The following is a 20,858-nucleotide window of genomic DNA, read 5'->3' on the forward strand; positions in this document are numbered from 1 at the left end:
AGCAGGCGTCTACAAAATTCCCTGTGAATGTGGCTCTGCATATATTGGCCAGACGACAAGAACTGTCCATGAACGATGTACAGAACATGAAAGATACACCCGTCTGCGGCAACCGTCAAAATCGGCAGTAGCAGAGCACTGTATTTCATTGGGACATTCAATGGAATACAATGGAACAAAAAATTTTAGCTCCGGTTTCCGGATTTTGGGATTCCGTAATCAAGGAATCAGTGGAAATACGTCTTGCCGATAATCTTATAAATCGTGACAACGGCTTTCAACTGGATAAAACTTGGAATCCTGTTATTAAAATTATACATTCACAGCGGAATAGACAGCGTCATTCGATACTCAATGACTAGATGATCTTTTACTTTCACCACCGAGGGCAGCACGTACAACTCGGCTATGCCGCGCATGTCAACACGTGCGCGAGAATCGGTATAAATACCGCGACTGCACCTGGGCTCTTCAGTAGTTGTGTACTCACCTGATGATGGCCGGACGTCTCTGGGCCGAAATATCGTGGCAGAATGTCGACGGGATCCGGCTGCATACCCGGAAATTATTAGAAGCTAGTATTTTGTTTTCTGCTTGTTGATATTTAATCCTATGTTCCTGCTGGACTGTTCAAGTGTGGTGAATATCTATTCCATTGTCATCAGAGTCCTTGCTTTTACGGCAATGTCACCCGCATAGGCCAGTATCTTCACAAATTTATGAAAAAGTGTTCCCCTATTCAAGATATCTGTTTCTCTCACCACCCTCTAAAATGCAGCATTGAATAGGAGGCAAGTCAATGCATCACCGTTCCGTACTCCATTTTTAATTTCCGAAGTATTGGACAACATTCCTCTTGTTTTTATGCTACCCTGCATTCCTCTCATTGTCATTGTTATTATGCTTATCAGCTTTTTGGAATACCAATTCACCTGGAGCCTTATATGGTTGCACTCTGTCTATACTATCATACATTTCTTGACTGACTTCTTAACATAATTTTACCAGCCCATTATTACCACATCGTCTAAAATGTTAAGCATATGGCCTTTAGATTCATTATGAAAATTTTTTAAATTTTTGGAACCATTAGAAATAGAATGTCTCTCATCACATAAGTGTGTATTGAGTGTTGTTTTTAGTTCTTCCTAGCTAATTGTTCTTTTAATCTAACCTTAAAACTTCTCCCCATCTCCAAAACATATTTCATTGGGCAACAGATTCAAGAAACCCTATACAAACCCGTACTACTGAACGGGTTAGAATCCAATGTCTCTTAATGTCTCATGGAGGCACCAACATTCTTAGGTATGAAAAAAAATAAAAATAACCTTCTCTGCACATGATGCTTTGCCAGTTCCTTCAGATGTTCTATTAAGATACAGTATACTATGGTACATCCTATTTAAGGGTCCCAGTCCAGAATTACAGTGATAAAGTGATCAGAGCTGGCCTCAGTGGTCCCATTACACTACATTATGCCTTGCAATACTAAAACTGAGGAATGACATAGTGAACATCATAAAGGAACAGTTTGGGAATTATTAAGAGACAGGAGAAAACAAATGAATGGATCAGGTAGAACACTTGAGTAAGAGATGTAATTATGAATGCTATGGAACGGTAGGCAGAACATACAGTTAGGTCAATGTACAATAGATAGACTAAGAAAGTTTTAGTGCATTAAAAGGGATAAGACTGAGACTTAACCATAATGGACAGTGGGTTGATGAGAGAAAACATGTAGGAGCAACCAGGATGAGTACAGCTGAAAATTGTAATGTACGCAAAAGACCAGAGGACATCTAACAGGGGTTGTCAAATGGTGGATGACAATGTGATGGTTTGGGAGTATGTCTCAATACAATGTTGTGATCATGAGTACTACATATTATGATAAATCACAACAGCAGCCACCAAACTGAGAATTTTAAGACCCAGATATTGACTTCATCAGGCAACGTCACATCATAGTTCAACAGTTCAATGTCAAGTCACATGAAGTGAGTATGTATTATCTGTCTTCAGAAAAGAATTGGTAGCCCTTTTCCCATGGCCTGCACTTTCCAAACTGGTGAAGACCACAAGATTAGGCTTCAATGGTGTCAGTAACAAGGTGATTACAGGCAAAGCATAAGGTCAGATAGGACAAATCTGAAGAACTAAACTGATGATATTTTAATTTTTGAAAAATACCATTCCAATATTTGCCTTAAGTAATTTAGGGAAAGCATGGAATTCCAAATCTGAATAGCCAAGCATGGAAACCATGCTCCTCCTGAAAGTTAGTCTAGCTCATGTACATATGACAAATTGTTCATTGAAATTGGTTTGCAACTTGTCTGCTGAACCAACAACAGTTTATGCTCCACAGACTCATATATGAACTGTATGGAATGAAATTTTCAACAAAAATTTCCATGTGTTCTTTGATTCCATGCCCAAAACATTCAGAAGTCCTCAATTGAGCAAACAAAGACTTCACAGTAAACTGAATTTTGGAAATCAGCAAATGTGCACAGTTCTGTATTCATCATTTGTGTATTGTCATGCAATTCTGAAGATGGCAGGGGTAAAATACAGGGAGCGAAAGGCTATTTACAATTTGTACAGAAAGCAGATGCCATTTATAAGAGTCGAGGGACGTGGAAAGGAAGGGAGCGAGACAGGGTTGTAGCCTATCCCCGATGTTATTCAATCTGTATATTGAGCAAGCAGTAAAGGAAACAAAAGAAAAGTATGGAGTAGGTATTAAAATCCATGGAGAAGAAATAAAAACTTTGAGCTTCGCTGATGACATTGTAATTCTGTCAGAGACAGCAAAGGACTTGGAAGAGCAGTTGAACGGAATGGACGGTGTCTTGGAAGTAAAGGAGTTTTGCTACTTGGGGAGCAAAATAACTGACGGTGGTGAAAGTAGAGAGGATATAAAATGCAGACTGACAATGACAACGAAAGCGTTTCTGAAGAAGAGAAATTTGTTAACATCGAGTATAGATTTAAGTGTCAGGAAGTCGTTTCTGAAAGTATTTGTATGGAGTGAAGCCATGTATGGAAGTGAAACATGGACGATAAATAGTTTAGACAAGAAGAGAATAGAAGCTTTCGAAATGTGGTGCTACAGAAGAATGCTGAAGGTTCGATGGGTAGATCACATAACTAATGAGGAGGTATTGAATAGAATTGGGGAGAAGAGGAGCTTGTGGCACAACTTGACTAGAAGAAGGGATCGGTTGGTAGGGCATGTCCTGAGACATCGAGGGATCACCAATTTAGTATTGGAGGGCAGCGTGGAGGGTAAAAATCGAAGAGGGAGACCAAGAGATGAATACACTAAGCAGATTCAGAAGTATGTAAGCTGCAGTAGGTACTGGGAGATGAAGAAGCTTACACAGGATAGAGTAGCATGGAGAGCTGCATCAAACCAGTGTCAGGACTGAATACCACAACAACAACAACAACAACAACAACAACAACAACAACATTGTCATGCAACTAAAGAGTGGTATAAAGGTAATTAAGTTGCTTATATTCTTCTTGGTGTTGCAATGGAGTGGAGGGCACTTGTTACTGGACCTAATGTATCTGGAAGAGATGCCAGGAGGCTTCAAAAGGAAGTACAAAAATTTGTTGGCCTACTAGAATGACAGATAACATCCACTTCACATTGGAAACGTATTTAACATAGTGTGCCTGGTATACCTTTAACAAACTGTATCCTGGGCACAACACCCATCACTCTAAGCTGAGAAAGTTCATGTCGAAGCTGTCCCGCCACTGACTGTAGTGTTTTTTCAATGTCTTCATCACCTCCATCTCCCTTTGCACACCAGTATACATTTACCAGATTAAAGTCAGATGCCACCTTCACCTGCAAGCAAGTAACTGACAATGTTCACCCAACCAAAATCTCCAGTTTACTTAACTGTAGCAGTAGGTATAATGTTGTACTTCAGATGTTACAGACACTAAACTGTGCATAGTTTTTAGTAAGTATCTTAGAGTTTGACAATGAGACAAATACAAGCAAAACATAAATAAGGGCACACAAATGCAGCCCAAGTTTTAGACATACATTACAAGTGTTCAGAGTTATGCAAGGCTCTGACCAACAACACAATCAAAATGTCAGATATAAATTACTAATTGAAATGCAGTATTATAAAATACATATAGATGCTGTAATAAAAAATTCAATTATTCACATGACATCATATACATTGACTTTTGCCGACTCTCAAACTGTCACCTTTCAACCCAACCTAGACCTTGTGCCATGCTACAGATCAGTTTGCTACCACAAACTACATTTCAAAAAATAATTTAAACACAAAACAAATATTACGTGTGTCCATTCTCTTTCTTTTTATGTGCCTGTGACGTGAATTGCCACAACACCATGACATCATAAGTTAAAGCCAATGTCTGGTATCAACAGGTTCAGTCGACCCCATATTTTCAGGTCTTTGTGACAGCCAACAAGCAAGGCAATGCTGCAAAGGAATGAGAACACACTTTGCTGGTGGAATAACTAATTATTGAACATTTCAACAGAGGCAATGTGATAGTTTTATAAGCTGTAAAAAATATGTCTAGATGGTATAAGCTCACATAGACTGCAACCATTAAGTAGTTGCTACACAAATTTGTAACTCATAACTAGGATTATTTCTAAGTAAGAAAATGTGATTGTGCTCACAAAATGTGAAGTTTTACAGCCATGTCTTATTCACTGTAGAGTTGATAAAAAAAGCAATGTGGTCATTTTCTTGCATTTGTCATAACTGTGATAATATGACTAACCATAAAACAATGGAAATACTGAAACTGGCCACAGACAAATAACTATAAAAGCATTTACGCCATTCAAACCACTAAACAACACTCTTTACAAAATGAGAGAAGACGACTGCACAACTTCTGCATTGCTGTGGCACTGGAGTCCTAGTTGAAGTTTTTAATGGCATTAGCTGCATTTGTGTACTGAAATGAACCAATGGTAAAAGGTGAAAATTTATACCAGGCATGGAACCAGGAACTGCAAGAAAGGGGTTTGTGGGTAAGCGAAAATACATCGGAACTGCTTAGATGGCTGAGGCAGTTAAGGTAACGGCTCGCATTAAGTGAGAAATCCAGGTTCAAGTTCCAGTCCAGCAAAAATTTTCACCTGTTGCCATTTTAATGCCCAAATGTGGCTAAGTAACCAAAACCTTTGACATTATATTTGTATGGCTGCTGGATCAAATAAAGGTGTCCACTCTGTTGGACATGACCAAAAGAACAGACACGACAAATACTTATATATAATTCTCCTCACGCAAGCTGAGCTTGAAATGAGGTATAAGTCATCATGAAATGATTATACTGAAAGGTTCGGTTCCTATTCACCACACATAGGAAGTGCTGAGTGGCAAACAGGCACATCGACAAAAAAAAAAAAAAAAAAAAAAAAAAAAAAAAAAAAAAAGCCACATATTACATAAAATAAGGGAAAGGCAACCAGTCACTACAGCAGACTGATGTGTGGAGTGCAGAAACACATAAGAGAAAACAGGACCACCTTCATGGGTAAAACAACTACATCACCCATTTTGGTGTTGTCCCTTAACACTAGCGGCAGTGCGTCAGCAAGTTTAAAGTTTTGTCGTAAGGTGGCCAAACTGGGGCAGCTGAGTAGGATGTGGGCCACTATCAGATGGGCACCACACTGACAAGGGACGGATCCTCACTTCGTAGGATGTGGCCATGGGTCAGCAAAATGAAGCCAATGTGAAGCTGACACAAAATGGTGGATTCCCCATGAGAACCATTAAGGAAGACTGCCACATGGCTGTGGCCCCTTCATTACTCATAGTTTGGAGAAATCAGGGTGCACCATCCATGTCTCAAGCCTCCAACAACTGATAGTGTTGAGTTGATCGAAGGTCCAGTTCCAGTACCCTAGTTCCTAATTTAGCATCATGGTAGCCAACATGGCCAACCGGTCAGCATGTTTGTTCCCTGGAATCCTAGTGTGACCTGGGGTCCAGACAAAGACGACCAGCTGTCCAGCTTGATGATGGTCAAAAAGGAGATCCTGGATAGGAACAACGAAGAGGTGTTGAGGGTAGCACTGGTTAATAGCCTGAGGACTATGCAGGGAGTAACTGCTGGTTAAGAACATCTCAGCAGTGCATGACAAACACGATTGAGGGCTCGAGATGTGGCCACCAATTCTGCAGTGAATACACTGCATTCACTAGGCAGAAAGCATAATTCACTGCATCTTACATACCAGTAGGCAAAACCAGTTTACTCGTCGACTATGCCCCCATCAGGGTATACCACTTCCCGACCCAGAAGTGCATAAAGGTGTCAAGGAATAGATTGTGATAAACCATGGGTCAATAGAGTCTTTCAGTAGAAAGGATAGGTCAACACAGATCTGAGGATGGGACATGCATCATGGTGGTGTAGACAACTGCTATCTGGAAAGAGGCAACCGTGGGGGAAGTTCAATTTCAGAGCAGAGACATACTATGCGAACTGTGATAATGACTCCAGATGTGGATCACTGTTGTGCGAAGTGAATCTCCCTCCCAGGGAAAAGGACTAAGCCTTTTGGATGCTCAGGGGAGCAACGAATGTGTATCGCTTAGTTGAGGAGCATTTGTTGGTTCCTGATCTATAGTGGAGGGACCCCATCATCCATGAGTAGGCTGTTCACAGGACTGTTTAAAAATGTACCTGCAATGCTGAAAGTGATACCAAGCCATATGACAGACTCTAATAATCAAGTAGGGACAGGATCTGCTCTTTGTACAGCCATAAAAGGTTAGAGAAATCTGTGTCCCAGCTGGTGTTACTGAAGCTGCAAAGAGTATTAAGGTGCGACCTGCACATTCACTTAAGCTGGTGATGATGGGGAAGCCACGTCAACCAAGCATCAAAGACTAGTCCCATAAAGCAATGAGACTCCACCATATTGAGCAACAGGGCATTGAGTTAGAGTTCTGGGTGTGGATTGGCAGTTTGACAGCAACAGAAATCTTGGTGATGGAAAACCAGAAGTCATAGGTGAGAGTCCAGGACTGCACACTTCATGTAGCAACAGTCACAGTGGAGGTGCAATAGTAAATGGAAAAACTGTCAGCATACAGGAAGGGTGACACTGTAACCTTCACAGCAGCAGCTAGACCTTTCATGGCCACTAGAAAATGGGGCACACTCAAAATAGAGATACCTTTGGGATTTCATTCTGCTGTGCATTGAGGAGGGGGGGAAGGGGGGGGGGGGGTACTGTGGGAAGTACCAACCTGGAAAGTATGGTGTCACAAGAAACCGGACAAAAATTGGTAGCAGGCACTGGAGATCCCACTCACCTAGGCTAAAAAGGATGTGCTGCCATCATGTGGTGACATAAGCCTTTTGAAAATGAGAGACCATTTGGATAGACGCTCAGGCAAGTGATACTGTAGATGACCAGAAAATGATCACTGTCACACATCATTATATGGATGGAGGGAACAAGACAAGGGCTGCAAATGAATGGCTGAATACGATCCACACAGCACACCGAAGTGTGTGAAAGTACCAGCATTCAAGAGACAAAATCAAGCTCTGAAAGAAAGTTTCAAGAGGTTTATCATGGCCAATAGTCATAGTTCCACCCTACAATGGGTTATGAGTGTTAAAGTCACCCACAATGAGGGGGGGGGGGGGGGGGGGAAGCTGAGAAATCAGTGCAAACAACGTGTTCTGAGACACTTCACCATCAGGAGGGGAGGAGATACACATTACAGACAGTAAAATCCAGAGACATCCTCACATGAAAAGCCACAGTCTATGAAGTTGTATCGAGTGGCACATGCTCACTGTTGACAGAGTCCAGAAATACGTACAATCTCCACCAACACTCTCTCATGATCAGTTCGATTTTTAGAATAACTTAGATAGCCATGGAGGGTAAGGGTTTGCTATGCTGGGAACTGAGTTTCCTTGAAGGCAATGTTGAAAGGGGAAATGTGTGAGAGATGTCATAGCTCAGTTGGGTGGTAGATAAAACCACTGTTGTTCCACTGGAGGATCACAGTTCTGCTATCCATTGGGGGCATGAAGGGATCATACCCCAGGGTCACTTGCTGCCACCAGTCACAAGGATACGGCATCAATACACATCAGTTCTGAAGCAGGTAATGTGTGTGTGTGGGGTTGGGGGGGGGGGGGAGGGGGGAGGGGAGAGGGCAGTACCAGAGAGGTCAACGGAAACTCAACATCGAGTACAGATCTGGAACTTGCTGGGTCTGTCTGATGGCATGGAGGCAAACGGACCCTCCTCCATCTTGGAGATCAACTTTTTGTTGCTCTTCTCTTTACATGATTTCCATGTCCACGAGGGACTGTCTACTGTAGTTTCAAGGATAGAGGCGAAACATGAACTCTTACAGACTAGCAACCTGTAGCTCCTTCAGCCACTGGCTCATACCCTGATGCAGATCAGCAGAATCCTGCGACAGGAGCATCCTGAAGGATCCTTTCCTGCTGAGGAACACCTTAGAAAGATATTACTTGTCCAGCTAGGGTTTGGCGATCGGTAGTCCTGGGTGGATGGGGAGTAAGCACCCCCAAAGTGGGCGTGGATGAAAAAGTTCAATGCTCCCAAAGTGTGTATGGGGGAAACAGTAGTAGGAGCACTCCCAACAACCTGGAGACTACGCAGAGTCAGACATCCCTGAGGGCCTGACATAAAAGGCATGAAGGGCAAGGGTACTTTTGCTACAGAGGTGGATCTCATTGTCGCCACAGTTAATTTCATCATCATGCATACAGGATACTAACAGTCATATTTCTTCTTGGCCCCTGATACATGAGACGGTTCAAAATCTTGAATTCTTGAATTCTCTTTTTTCTTTGGAAGACAGGGTAGTCCAGTCAACAGGGGGAATGGTGCTTCCCACAGTTAGCTCAGACGGCGCGAGGGCCACAAGGAGCGTTCGTATCCAACTGACATCCACAAATCCTGCTGACAAGGCTGGCATTACAACTTGGAAATATGTGCCAGAATACTATGCATCTGAAGCACTGCATGGGAAGGGGAACATACAGTTCAACATCACTTAGATACACCATTATGTGACCCTTTTCAGATAACAAGTCACCTTCAAAGGCCAAGACAATCAACCCTGCTGTACTCTGGTCCCTGCTGGACATGACAGACAAAATGCACACCCCACCACTAAAAATTAGCATGTAATTCATCATCAGTCTGTAAAAGAAGGTCACGGTGGAAGATGATACCCTGCACCATATTAAGACTGTTAAGCAGAGGGCGACAGAGGGGGGGAGGGGGGGGATAACAGTTACAGGTAAGTCACCCAGCTTGTCACAGGCAATAGCACCCGAGGCGCAGCAGGGGATGCTGTTTTATAGAACTGAATCATTTTTCATTTTCGAAATCACTGTCCTCAAGGTGTTCAACGAAGACTAATGGCTTTGTTGCCATAAAGAAATCCCTGTTGGTCCTAGAGTAAACTAAGTGTTGTGGGGAGTATTTGTCCCCTTGACTCTCAGCCTCATGCTCCTCCCACAGCACAGGCAGGGAAGGAAACATTGTGGGATCATCCCCCAATTTTTTTTCCTTCAAAAGAGATTGCTCAGGCTATGAGGCCACCACTGGGAGAAAATTTATGCCGCTTCAGTTGCAATTCATCCACCTTGTTGCCACCCACTCCAAATAGGGTCTCTCCCCATGGGCATCATCCACCACAGCAATGGTAACATGGCTGGTTAACCATTGTCCGGACTCCACCTGCCAAGACGGGCACATACTCCTCGACATAAACAGGGACTTTCCAACTCAGGCAACAATAATGCGATCACAGTGTGGTCAGGGGGTACCACTGTGCAGATACTGGATAACCCTCCCACAATGGGATGGTTACCATGTTAGGTTTTGGTCGTAAAGCTCTTGCCAGAAAAGAATGTTGCAAAGACAGAAAAGCACAAAAGGTCCAATGTACACCATATTGGGTGATCTTCCCTGCACAGTCTACACTTCTGTATAATTTGGAAGAGGAATGGTAAGTCAAACCCAACAATTGGGACTGAGCAGTGAAAGATGAAAAGCTGTGTGTGGGGGGGGGGGTTAACTCTTGTGCCCAAAATTATAAACCAAATCGAAGCATGGTCCTACAAGAGGAAGGCTATCCAATGGAATGGCAGAGGGGGGAAAACAATATTAGAAGGATGGACTTACAGTATGGAAAGTGAAGTAACACACAACGTCCAGGGCACTGTGCTGCCTAAGCACATACTCATAAAAGAGGAGTGAGCTCCCTGTGGGTGGAGTGGTGGTGGTGGTGGTGGTGGTGGTGGTGGTGGTGGTGGGGGGGGGGGGGGAGACCTTTTGTCTTTTTCTGCAGCTGCTGAGTCATCTGCCAAAAGAGCTGCCACATTTTATCCCACTACCCCCTCCTTGCCTTGTGTGTCCTCCCCTACCTTCTCCCCACCTCCATCATACCGGGCAACAAAAAAACATTGGGTTACATTAGAAATTAGAATTAGTTAGCTCAATGGATTGAACTATGGCAACTATGGTAAAAATGGAAGGATATAGAAACGGTTGTTAAGCATTGCCTTTTAGTATTGATGATAATTGGAAGACTTGAAATGCAGTTTTGCAATAACAAAACCCTATCACCAGCCCTCATAATTTTTTTACTATTTTGCTTGGTACATATCATCTTTGTTCCTTCCCACCCAGAAGTCTTTCCTGACCGGCATTCTGGGCAGCTTTCTCGTAACTCTTCCCATTTCCTAAATGCCACTAGTCATTTTCCTTTATCCTTCTCCCTTTCCCTTCAACCCTTCTGCCTTCTGGCTCTGAAAGGTCATGTTTCCACATCTTTCATGTTTCTTCATCTGCTGTTGCTGCTTGGTGAGCAGATTTTTTTATCTGCCCATATTATATTTTCAAACGTAGACTATTTTTGTTGATACCTCTTTTTATTCTGATCCGCTGATAGAGTCACATTATATCAAGAAGCCAAAAGCATGTCAGAGGTCACCCATTTGCGCTACCCAAACCTGACAAGTTTTCATGCATCACCCCTTGGGAAAAAATGTAAATAAGGGCATGTGTTTTCAAGTGTAATTCAGGATAAGATAATAGCCAGATTGTAATGGATATGCTCCTGCACTTAACCAATGTAAATGACCTCCCAATAACTAAAGAACCATATACGCCCAGGTGACTGCTGGAAAGACTTACAAGAAGTCAACATAAACACGGTCCAATTTCAAACAAAACTAACTTGTTGGCACCATAAATAAACATTAAGGGTTGCATACTCTATCAATCAAAATATATATGCAATTTCTCACTGTGCTGACAAAGACCAGAGTGCTAACTTTTTTTTCTTACATTCAGTTGCATTACTGAATTATCATCTGAAATTATCCAGCTAATATGAAGTGGGCATTTATCAAGTGAGGAGTAGTAATAAAGTATACAGAAGATAGCTGTACATATTAAAGATGCCTCTTCAAAGATCATTGAGTTCTTATGCTCTCTTCACACTGTACTTACTTCCTAATGATATGCCAACTAGTAACAAATATTACTGACTTTTGTTATGTGCTTCACGAAAATGGAATACCGAATGACAAACATAGTGTTCACATGGGCTGTGCCTCCGTAGTGAGAGTTCGGAGTGGGGTTCTGCATTCTGGAGCAAAGACTGAAGACACTGTTACCTCCACAACACTAATGTTCATTATGAACAGTCCTCTACTCTTACAGCAAATAGATAAATGATTATTGATGCAAAATATCGATGCAGTCCTCCAAATTTTAGGCTAGCAATGAGAGATAAGCAGTCACTAGTTAAAGCAAATGTCAAATTAGAAGCTTAGAATCTTTGTAAAGTGGTGGATTTTGTGCTACTGCATGCCTACTTTTACTGTATTGAATTCAGCTTGCAGAAGCAGAAATTTCTGGCAGCAGTTATCCATTATTTACACAATCTACAACATGTGATTGATTGGACTGGATGGCTAGATGGATGGATGAATGGAAATTGTTATTCTGTGACAGTAATCAACTCTCCGTTTAATAGAACAGTCTTATTTTCTCCTGTACAGTAATCCATCTACATATAGTTACAGAATGTGATATAGACATAGAGTATTTTGGCAACAAACCTTACAAAAACAATAACTCTGACAAACAAACTATTTTCATATAAATTATTCCACATCTGCTAAAGGGTGTTTAATTATTTTTTCTATGCTACCAATTACTGTCTCTTATCATTAAAACACGAGAAATATAGCAAAGCCTCCTAAAGTCTGTTAATTCCAATGGGTTAAACAGTTGGATAGCATTAATTTATCATTCATTTGATATTCACAACATTAAAATAAACCCTGACCTGACTACTAGTAAACCTGGATATGAAACAAATCTTTACCTTTGAAATTTCAATTCCTTTCCCAAGAATTTCTGCAGCTACTTCTCCTGTTGCCATCAAGCCTGTTATATTTTTCATAAATAATTTATTTAAAACAGCCACACGTTTTGCACTTTTCCCTCCAGTTGCACTTGCCATCTGTGTAGCAGAAGGGACAGAGTTGTCTTCAAAAGAACTCCAATACTTCCTGCAAAATAAATTTTTATACTGAACTACAACGTCATTCATCAATTAAATATTTTTAAGTAATGATTCACTAGCTTCAGTTTACTGTTATGCACATTAAGTATTTTCAGCAGCAGGGTACTGTAATTTACTGGCAATTATAGTAATGATGTTTATTAGTGCTCTGCTGTCATAACATCAATAGCATCTATCTCCTCCAGCCCAGGATTCCAACCCTCATAACAATCAAATTTAAATTTATAACACAAAGTAATAAACATTTTCTATTAATATTCATTTATTACATATCTCGCAACTGTTCAGGCACTGTATACTAACGGACTAGTATTTTCTGTAATGCAGTAATTGTACACTCCTGTTCAAACTAACTTTGGGCTTGCAGCCAGTCATTGTTTAATTTATCCCATGGTATTTAGACTGGGCACCTGCCAGTCAAAATATCATGGGATGACTTAGACGAAGACCGGTTGCAAGCCCAAAATTTGTTTGAACATTCAATCTGACAGGAAAATTTTGAAATGTACATTTGTGTTATAACAAGGAATAACACAATAACCTCTTCAGTCTGGTTTATTATATCACAAATCACTTTATAACAATTATGTTAGCCAAGTATCTACCCAGGCTCACACTCAGAAGTAATGCATAATTAAAGTTTGGTTATACCAATGTTCAAATGGGCATGGTGGGGTTCACGTCCCATAATTATTCCCAAGTCCAGTGAAGTTCAGTCTCTCCGAGTGAAGTCGCAAGATTTCCGCTGAGCAGCCAGGTAACATTGAGTGGTGCGGCGAGTCCTCCACAAGCAGCTGGAACACGGCGTACTGCACTTCCCGATGAGAACTGTCGTTTGCGGCGCCAGGCGGGTTTATATAAGGTTTGCTAGTTAATGGAGCCATCGGCTGGGGTCGCTGTTTTCCAGGGAAAACCAATCGCAATGTTTCCTGGCGTAGACAATTGCTGTGTGCTGACAAATGCACATGCGTGAAGACAGCCAGCGATGGTAGCCATGAGCCGCCCGGAGAAGTGTGGCCAGCGAGGTATTTCTCGGCCACATAAGGGAGCGTGCGTGTGAAGACGGCCGGCGATGGGTGAAGCGGGTCGTCCAGAGAAGTGCCGCCAGCGATTTATTTGGCGGCCGCATACTGGAGCGCATTGTTCGGTGTTTGTTAGAAGTGGTGTATACCACAATTTCTGTTTTGCATAACATCTTTTAATCATAATGTTTTGTAGATCCCTTGAACAGGAGGGTAGCAGATGTGGTCCACAACATTACAATCCAATATACTTGACATCCACTTTCTTGCAACAAGTTTTGATCTCAAAAGTAACGGCATATCTCGAACAGAATGTCTGCCTACATACCAATGTCCTTCTACATACCAGCCAGTATGGATTCTGAAAACATCAATCACACAAAACCCGTTACTTTCTCACATGGCATCCTAAAGCAATGAATAAAGATGGTCAGGTAGATGCAGTATTTCTCAAATGCAGTAAAACATTTGACTGAGAACCATGTCTTTGTTTATTATTAAAAGTATGATCACATGGGGTTTCGAGCAAAATTTTTGATGCGACTGAGGATTTCTTGATGGGAAGGGGACAGCATGTTATCTTAGATGCAAAGGAACAGTAAAGGGTGTGGGATCGCTATCTGCCTTCATCATCATTACCGTAACTTGCCTCTATTGTGCCAAAATAATGGCATAAGATTCCCTTGAAAACCATATAGGACCTATGTTTATCTATTCTGAGATGACTGGAAGCTTTTTTTTTTAATGCCAACAGGTTGGTTTCCCAGGCCCTATTAGGCATGGTAATGTGTTGTGTAGGGCCTATAGCACTAAACATACAGGGGACAGTACTACAATTCTAGTGATTAACTGTCAAATTATTCACAACAAAGTGCCAGAGTTTGAATCAGTCTTAAAAGGCTGTGGAGCTCACATTATAGTACATACATAAAACTGGTTAAAGCCTGAAATCAATACCAGTGAGATATTTGGGGAAAATGTAAGTACATATTGACAGGATAGGCTAACAGTAAATGGAGGTGGTGTATTTGTCATAGCTGATAAAAAAAAACTTGGCGCCACCAGGATAGAAATTGAAACTGCATGTGAGATTGTCTGGATAAGACTCAGTATCAAGGGTGAGCATAAATTTATAGTCAGATCCTTCTATCGGCGACCACACTCACTTCCAGATGTAACCAAAAACTGTAAGAGGAAACACAGTATGTAAGTTGCTCAATTGTACTGTCTTTGTCGGAGGAGGCTTTAGTAATCCCACAATCAACTGGGAAAATTATTGTTTGGTAAGTGATGCACATGACAACATTACTAAATGTGTTTTCTAACAACTACCTAGAACAGACTGTTCGGAAGCCCACTCGTGATGAAAATGAATTGGATTTAACAGCAGCAAATACACCAGACACCTTTAAGGATTCTGCAAAGAAACTTTTATCAGTGAGCATGAGGGAGTTGTAGCAAACAGTGATTGCCAAAATAGCAAGGGCAACTAAAATATGTAGAAGGATCTATATGTTCAGCAAAGTAGATGAAGAGGCAGCAGCGATGAGTAATCTCAACCAGGCACTCGAAACATTTTTAGGCTAGAGAGGACATGTAGAAGAACTATGGCTCAGGTTGAGAAGAATAACTGATCGCTCACTTTATAGATCAGCATCTAGAAAACAGTTCATGATGGGAGGAATCATTCTTAGTATACAGTCACCATAAACAAACATTGAAACAAACAATGACTACTGCATAATAGGTTTAAAACAAAGATTAGGGCTACAGCAGCATTAAAAGATTACCATAGCAGAATATTATGAAAGGATCTCTCGCAAGACCCAAAGAAATTCCGTTCATATGTAAAAGCTGTTAGTGGCACCCAAGTTAGTGTCCTGACACTCATGGATGATACAGCGAATTGAAACTGATGGCAGCAAAGCGAAATCACAAATGCTGAAGTCCATTTTCAAATGTTCCTTTAGTAATAGGAATCGAGCAGTATTGTCTCAAATTAATTACCAAACACTGCAAGGATGAGTGATACAAATATTAGTATCAGCAGTGTTGAGAAACAGTTGAAATAACAAAAACTGAACAAAGCTCCAGGGCCTAACAGAACCTATCAGAGTCTGTACCAAATTTGAGAGGGAGCTAGCCCCTCTGTTAACCATAATCTACCATAGTCTCTTGAACAAAAACCCATCTCCGGTTGTTGGGAGAAAGCACAGATCACACCCGCCTACAAGAAGGGAAGCAGATGTGATCCACAAATATCCTTAACATCCATTTGTTGTACAAAGCTAGAACATATTCTGAGTTCAAATGCAGGGATGTATCTCTAACAGAACGACCTCCTCCATGCCAAGCAACATGTATTCTGGAAACATCGGTCATATGAAACACAGCTCGCACTTTTCTCACGACATCCTGAAAGCCATGGATCATGGCAGTTGAGTGGAAGCAGTATTTTTCGATTTCCAAGAGATGTAAAAGTGTGCATGTCACAAAATAAAAAAAGTACTATCCCATGAATACAATATCAACAGGTCACATTTGGAATCAGCTAACATAAATACAAATACCAGGTCGTCGCACTTTGCAGGGATATGAAATGAAATGCTCACATAGGCTCAGTTGTAGTTAAAGCAGGTGATAAGGCTTTTGTTTCTTGGTAAGTTACTAGGGAAACACATTCAGTACACAAAGGACACTGCTTACAAATCACTTGTGTGGCCCATCCTAGAATATTGTTCAAGTGCGCGGGACATATAGACCTAACAGAATATAAATGTATACAGGGGAGGTCAGGATATATGGTCAAAGATTAGTTCGACTCATGGGAGAGCAATGCTGAAGAAACTGAACTGGAAGGGACTTGCAGATAGATGCAAACTATCCAGTAAAAGTTTCATGAACCACCCTTAAATGACGAATCTACAAATACATTACACCCCCTACATATTGTTCCCATAAGGGATTTTGAGGACAACGTTAGGTTACTTACAGTAGGCACAGAAGCATTTAAATGCTCATTCTTACAGTGTTCCATACACAAATGGCATGGGAAGAAGCATTAATAACTGATACAATGAGAAAAGTACCCTCTGCCATGCACTTCACAGAAGTTTGTAAAGTATGGATATACATGAAGAATCAAACATTACAAACACAGCCTAACCAGGGTGCTTTACAAATTCCAATCAAGGTTGTGATCTATCTCTAGTCATGAACACTTAACACTTTCTGCTTCTTATATTTCACTGTTAGAGAATTCTATTTTTATAGCTTGTAGAACAGTGTTAGAAGTATTCATTTCTTGGGTAAACGGAAGCATCAGATTCCAACTATCTACTTCGACCAGTAACATAATGATGATGTGGTGTGTGACATCTTTACAGCAGTGTTTTTGAGTGGTTGTGTATTTAGATCTCTTTTTGTTGTATTTGATGATGCTCTCTGGTGTTGGATGTGGATATGCTGCATTTAACATGTGGTACTGAGTTTTGGTTGACACCGTGCTAACGTGGTTTTAAGTTTAGGTAGTTTGTGTGGTAATGTGTGTGTGTGTGTGTGTGTGTGTGTGTGTGTGTGTGTGTGTGTGTGTGTGTGTGTTTGGAGGGGAGGGGGGTTGACGAAAGCGTCCGATCCCACCCGTTGGCTTTGACCTGTGATGTAAGGCTGTTGTGGTGTGTGACGTCACGATGATGCGTGTTTGTAGGTGTCGTTTTGATGTGATCAGTGGTGCTCTCTGGTGGTGTGTTTATGTGTTAGGTGATGTTTTGGTTTAGTTTGTGTGTGTGGCATGTTTATAGGTGGCGTATTGTTGTGGTTGGTGGTTCTCTCTGGTGGTGTTTCTATGGTTAGAGTGTTAAGTGGTGTATGGGATTCACTTGTGTGGTGGCATTGCATGTGTGTGGTATTGGTGGTGACTTTACTTTCAGCGGAATATTTTTCAGTGAGTTAATGATTTTGGTTTTGTTATGCCGACGTTATTGTAATTTTTTCTGTTCATCTTGTGTGAATTTTGGTAAATTGCTTTGTTTATGTCTTTATTAGGTATGGATATGACTGACAAGGTCAACAGTTTTTGGTTGTTGGCAATTATGGGGGACAGTACATTGTCTCTAATAAAACTTCTTCAGCTATTCGGCCCGTTGACTTAATTTGTGAAGTGTTCAGTGTGTCGTGAAGAAATGAGGCTTACTAAAGTTTCATCGTCTCTGACCAGGGACGGCTACATGTGGAGATGTCATAACAATAACAGGGCAAGGGAAGCGTTCAATTGCAATTTTGATTTTCTAGGTTCTTTTTTGTGGTAGGATGAAGTGTGGTGGTGGTGGTGCAAGTTTTGAGATTTATTGTGTGTTATTGGCTGTTGCTATTGACCTATATAGGTCACAGGAAGTGTTTGATTCCAATTTTGATTTTCTATGTGTTTTTTTGTGGTAGGATTAAGTGTTGCGATGGTGAAATTTTTGAGATTTATAGTGTGGTATCGGTAGTTGCTGTAGACCTACGTAGGTCAAGGTAAGTGTTCGACTCCAATTTTGATTTTCTCTAGGTTTTTTTTTTTTTTTTTTGGTAGGATTAAGGGTGGTGAAATTTTTGAGATTTATGGTCTGGTATCAGTTGTTTCTGTTGACCTATACAGTTCAAGGGAAATGACCGATTCCAGTGGATTTTGTGCTTAGTGCAATTTGGGAAGGTTGTGGGGTCTTGTTATTTTAGTGTTTTTTGCCATTTGGTGAAGTGGCGTGTGTTTATAGTTTGTCCCCACCCAAAAACCCCAATTTCCTACACTTGTCCCGATAGTTTGATTAGGTTTTTTGTGGAAGGTGTGTGTGTTGGATTTTTGACGTATTTTCGTGTTTGTTGTCATGTTTACGTAATGACGTCATAGGCGCGATATTGGAGTCCTAGTGGATGGTTTTTTCCGCTATATTTGTGACATCTTGGGTCAAAGCAGACGGCTGTAATCAGACGCTTTCGTATTTCCATGTGTGTGTGTCATTAGTTTTATTTTATTTTTGGAGCGAAACATAACTGTGCCATTTTTATTTTTGTTCACATTTGTTGGCATGTGTATTGTATACATTGGAACTAGCCGTATTAATGATGATGTGGGTCAAAGCAGACAGATGGAATTTGATGCTTCTGTAAAGCCCATTTCTTTGTACGGAGTCTTGCAACAATTCAACCATAATCAAATTGCTTTGAACCATCTGTTTACGTTTTTGAATGCTTAATTAGCTGTCTTTTCAGTGAGGAGGCTCGTACTATTTTATATTCCTATACTTGTACCATCTGCCGCCGAGCAGTGTGTCAGCAGTGCGCAAGTAGCAGCATTACTGCATTTACTAGGCAATCTTGTATTTTAATAACTGTTTAAACTTTGTGTCGATTTGTTTGTAATCTATGTAGATTAGTTCAGACGTTCTATGCACAACATGGATAGGGACTGTGACTGCTGTGTTTGGATGCAGGCTGAGTTGGCATCCCTTCGCTCCCAGCTTCAGGCAGTGTTGGCTTCAGTCACACAGCTTGAGGCTGCTGCCAATGGGCATCACTGTGGGGGTCCACACAGGGGTTTGTCGGGGACGGCCAGCTCATCCTGTGCATCCCCCAATCGGACTACGGCTGTGGCTGCCCAGGATACTGTCCACATTGAGGCTGACCCCTCACCCGTTGTAGAAAGGGAGGTCATCTCGAGGTGTGGCAAGGGGCGAAAGACATTCCGGAGGGCTGAACGGAAGGCCTCTCCAGTTTGTCTGACGAACCAGTTTCAGGCTCTGTCTCCGGCTGATACTGATGTTCAGCCAGATATGGCTGCTTGTCCTGTTCCAGGGGTTGCCCCTAAGTCTGCAAGATCTGGGCGGTTGAAGAGGGTGGGCTTACTGGTAGTTGGGAGCTCCAACGACAGGCGCGAAATGGGGCCCCTTAGGGATATGGCAGCAAGAGAGGGGAAGAAAACCAATGTGCACTCCATGTGCATACTGGAGGGAGTCATTCCAGATGTGGAAAGGGTCCTTCCAGATGTAATGAAGGGTACAGGGTGCACCCATCTGCAGGCGGTCACTCATGTCGGCACCAATGATGTGTGTTGCTATGAATCTGAGGAAATCCTCTCTGGCTACCGGTGGCTATCTGATTTGGTGAAGACTGCCAGTCTCGCTAGCGGGATAAAAGCAGAGCTCACCATCTGCAGCATCGTCAACAGGACTCACTGCAAACCTTTGGTACAGAGCTGAGTGGAGGGTCTGAATCAGAGGCTGAGACGGTTCTGCAACCATGTGGGCTGCAGATTCCTCGACTTGCGTCATAGGGTGGTGGGGTTTCGGGTTCCGCTGGATAGATCAGGAGTCCACTACACTCAGCAGTCGGATACACGGGTAGCAGGGGCTGTGTGGTGTGGACTGGGCGGGTTTTTAGGTTAGATGGCCTCGGGCAAGTACAGAAAGGGCAACGGCCTCAAAGGGTGTGGGGCAAAGTCAGAACATATGGGGACCAAGCAGCAATCGGTATTGTAAATGTAAACTGTTGAAGCTGAGCTGGTAAAGTACCGGAACTTCAAATGCTGATAGAAAGCACCAAAGCTGAAATCATTATTGATACGGAAAACTGGCTGAAGCCAGAGATAAATTCTGCTGAAATTTTTACAAAGGCACAGATGGTGTTTAGAAAGAATAGACTGTATGCAACCGATGGTGGCGTGTTTGTCGCTGTTAATAGTAGTTTATCCTGTAGTGAAGTAGAAGTGGATAGTTCGAGTGAATTATTATGGGTGGAGGTTATACTCAACAACCGAGCTAGGTTGATAATTGGCTCCTTTTACCGACCTTCCGACTCAGCAGCATTAGTGGCAGAACAACTGAGAGAAAATCTGGAATACAGTTCACATAAATTTCCTCGGCTTGTTATGGTCGTAGGTGGAGATTTCCATTTACCAGATATAGACTGGGACACTCAAATGTTTCGGATGGGTGGTAGGGACACAGCATCCAGTGACATTATACTGATTGCACTATCCGAAAATTACCTTGAGCAATTAAACAGAGAACCGACTCGTGGAGATAACATCTTGGACCTACTGATAACAAACAGACCCGAACTTTTTGACTCCGTAAGTGCAGAACAAGGAATCAGTGATCATAAGGCTGTTGCAGTATCCCTGAATATGGAAGTTAATAGGAAAAAAAAG

At 41.8% G+C, this 20,858-nt stretch overlaps 1 protein-coding gene across 1 annotated transcript in view; it reads right to left on the minus strand.

Annotated features, from left to right (window-relative positions):
- Nucleotides 1-20,858, minus strand: part of LOC126272233 (putative ribosome-binding factor A, mitochondrial) — a 54,192-nt gene that overhangs the window by 26,240 nt on the left and 7,094 nt on the right. The window contains exons 2-3 of the mRNA XM_049974935.1: nucleotides 12,450-12,636; nucleotides 3,703-3,871 (exon numbers count right to left, since the gene is read on the minus strand). Of these exons, the coding sequence (XP_049830892.1) occupies nucleotides 3,703-3,871; nucleotides 12,450-12,636 (356 nt within the window). The remainder of the gene's footprint in view (nucleotides 1-3,702; nucleotides 3,872-12,449; nucleotides 12,637-20,858) is intronic.

This window comes from Schistocerca gregaria, chromosome 5, assembly GCF_023897955.1.
Source record: "Schistocerca gregaria isolate iqSchGreg1 chromosome 5, iqSchGreg1.2, whole genome shotgun sequence".
Classification (NCBI taxonomy): Eukaryota; Metazoa; Arthropoda; class Insecta; order Orthoptera; family Acrididae; genus Schistocerca; species Schistocerca gregaria.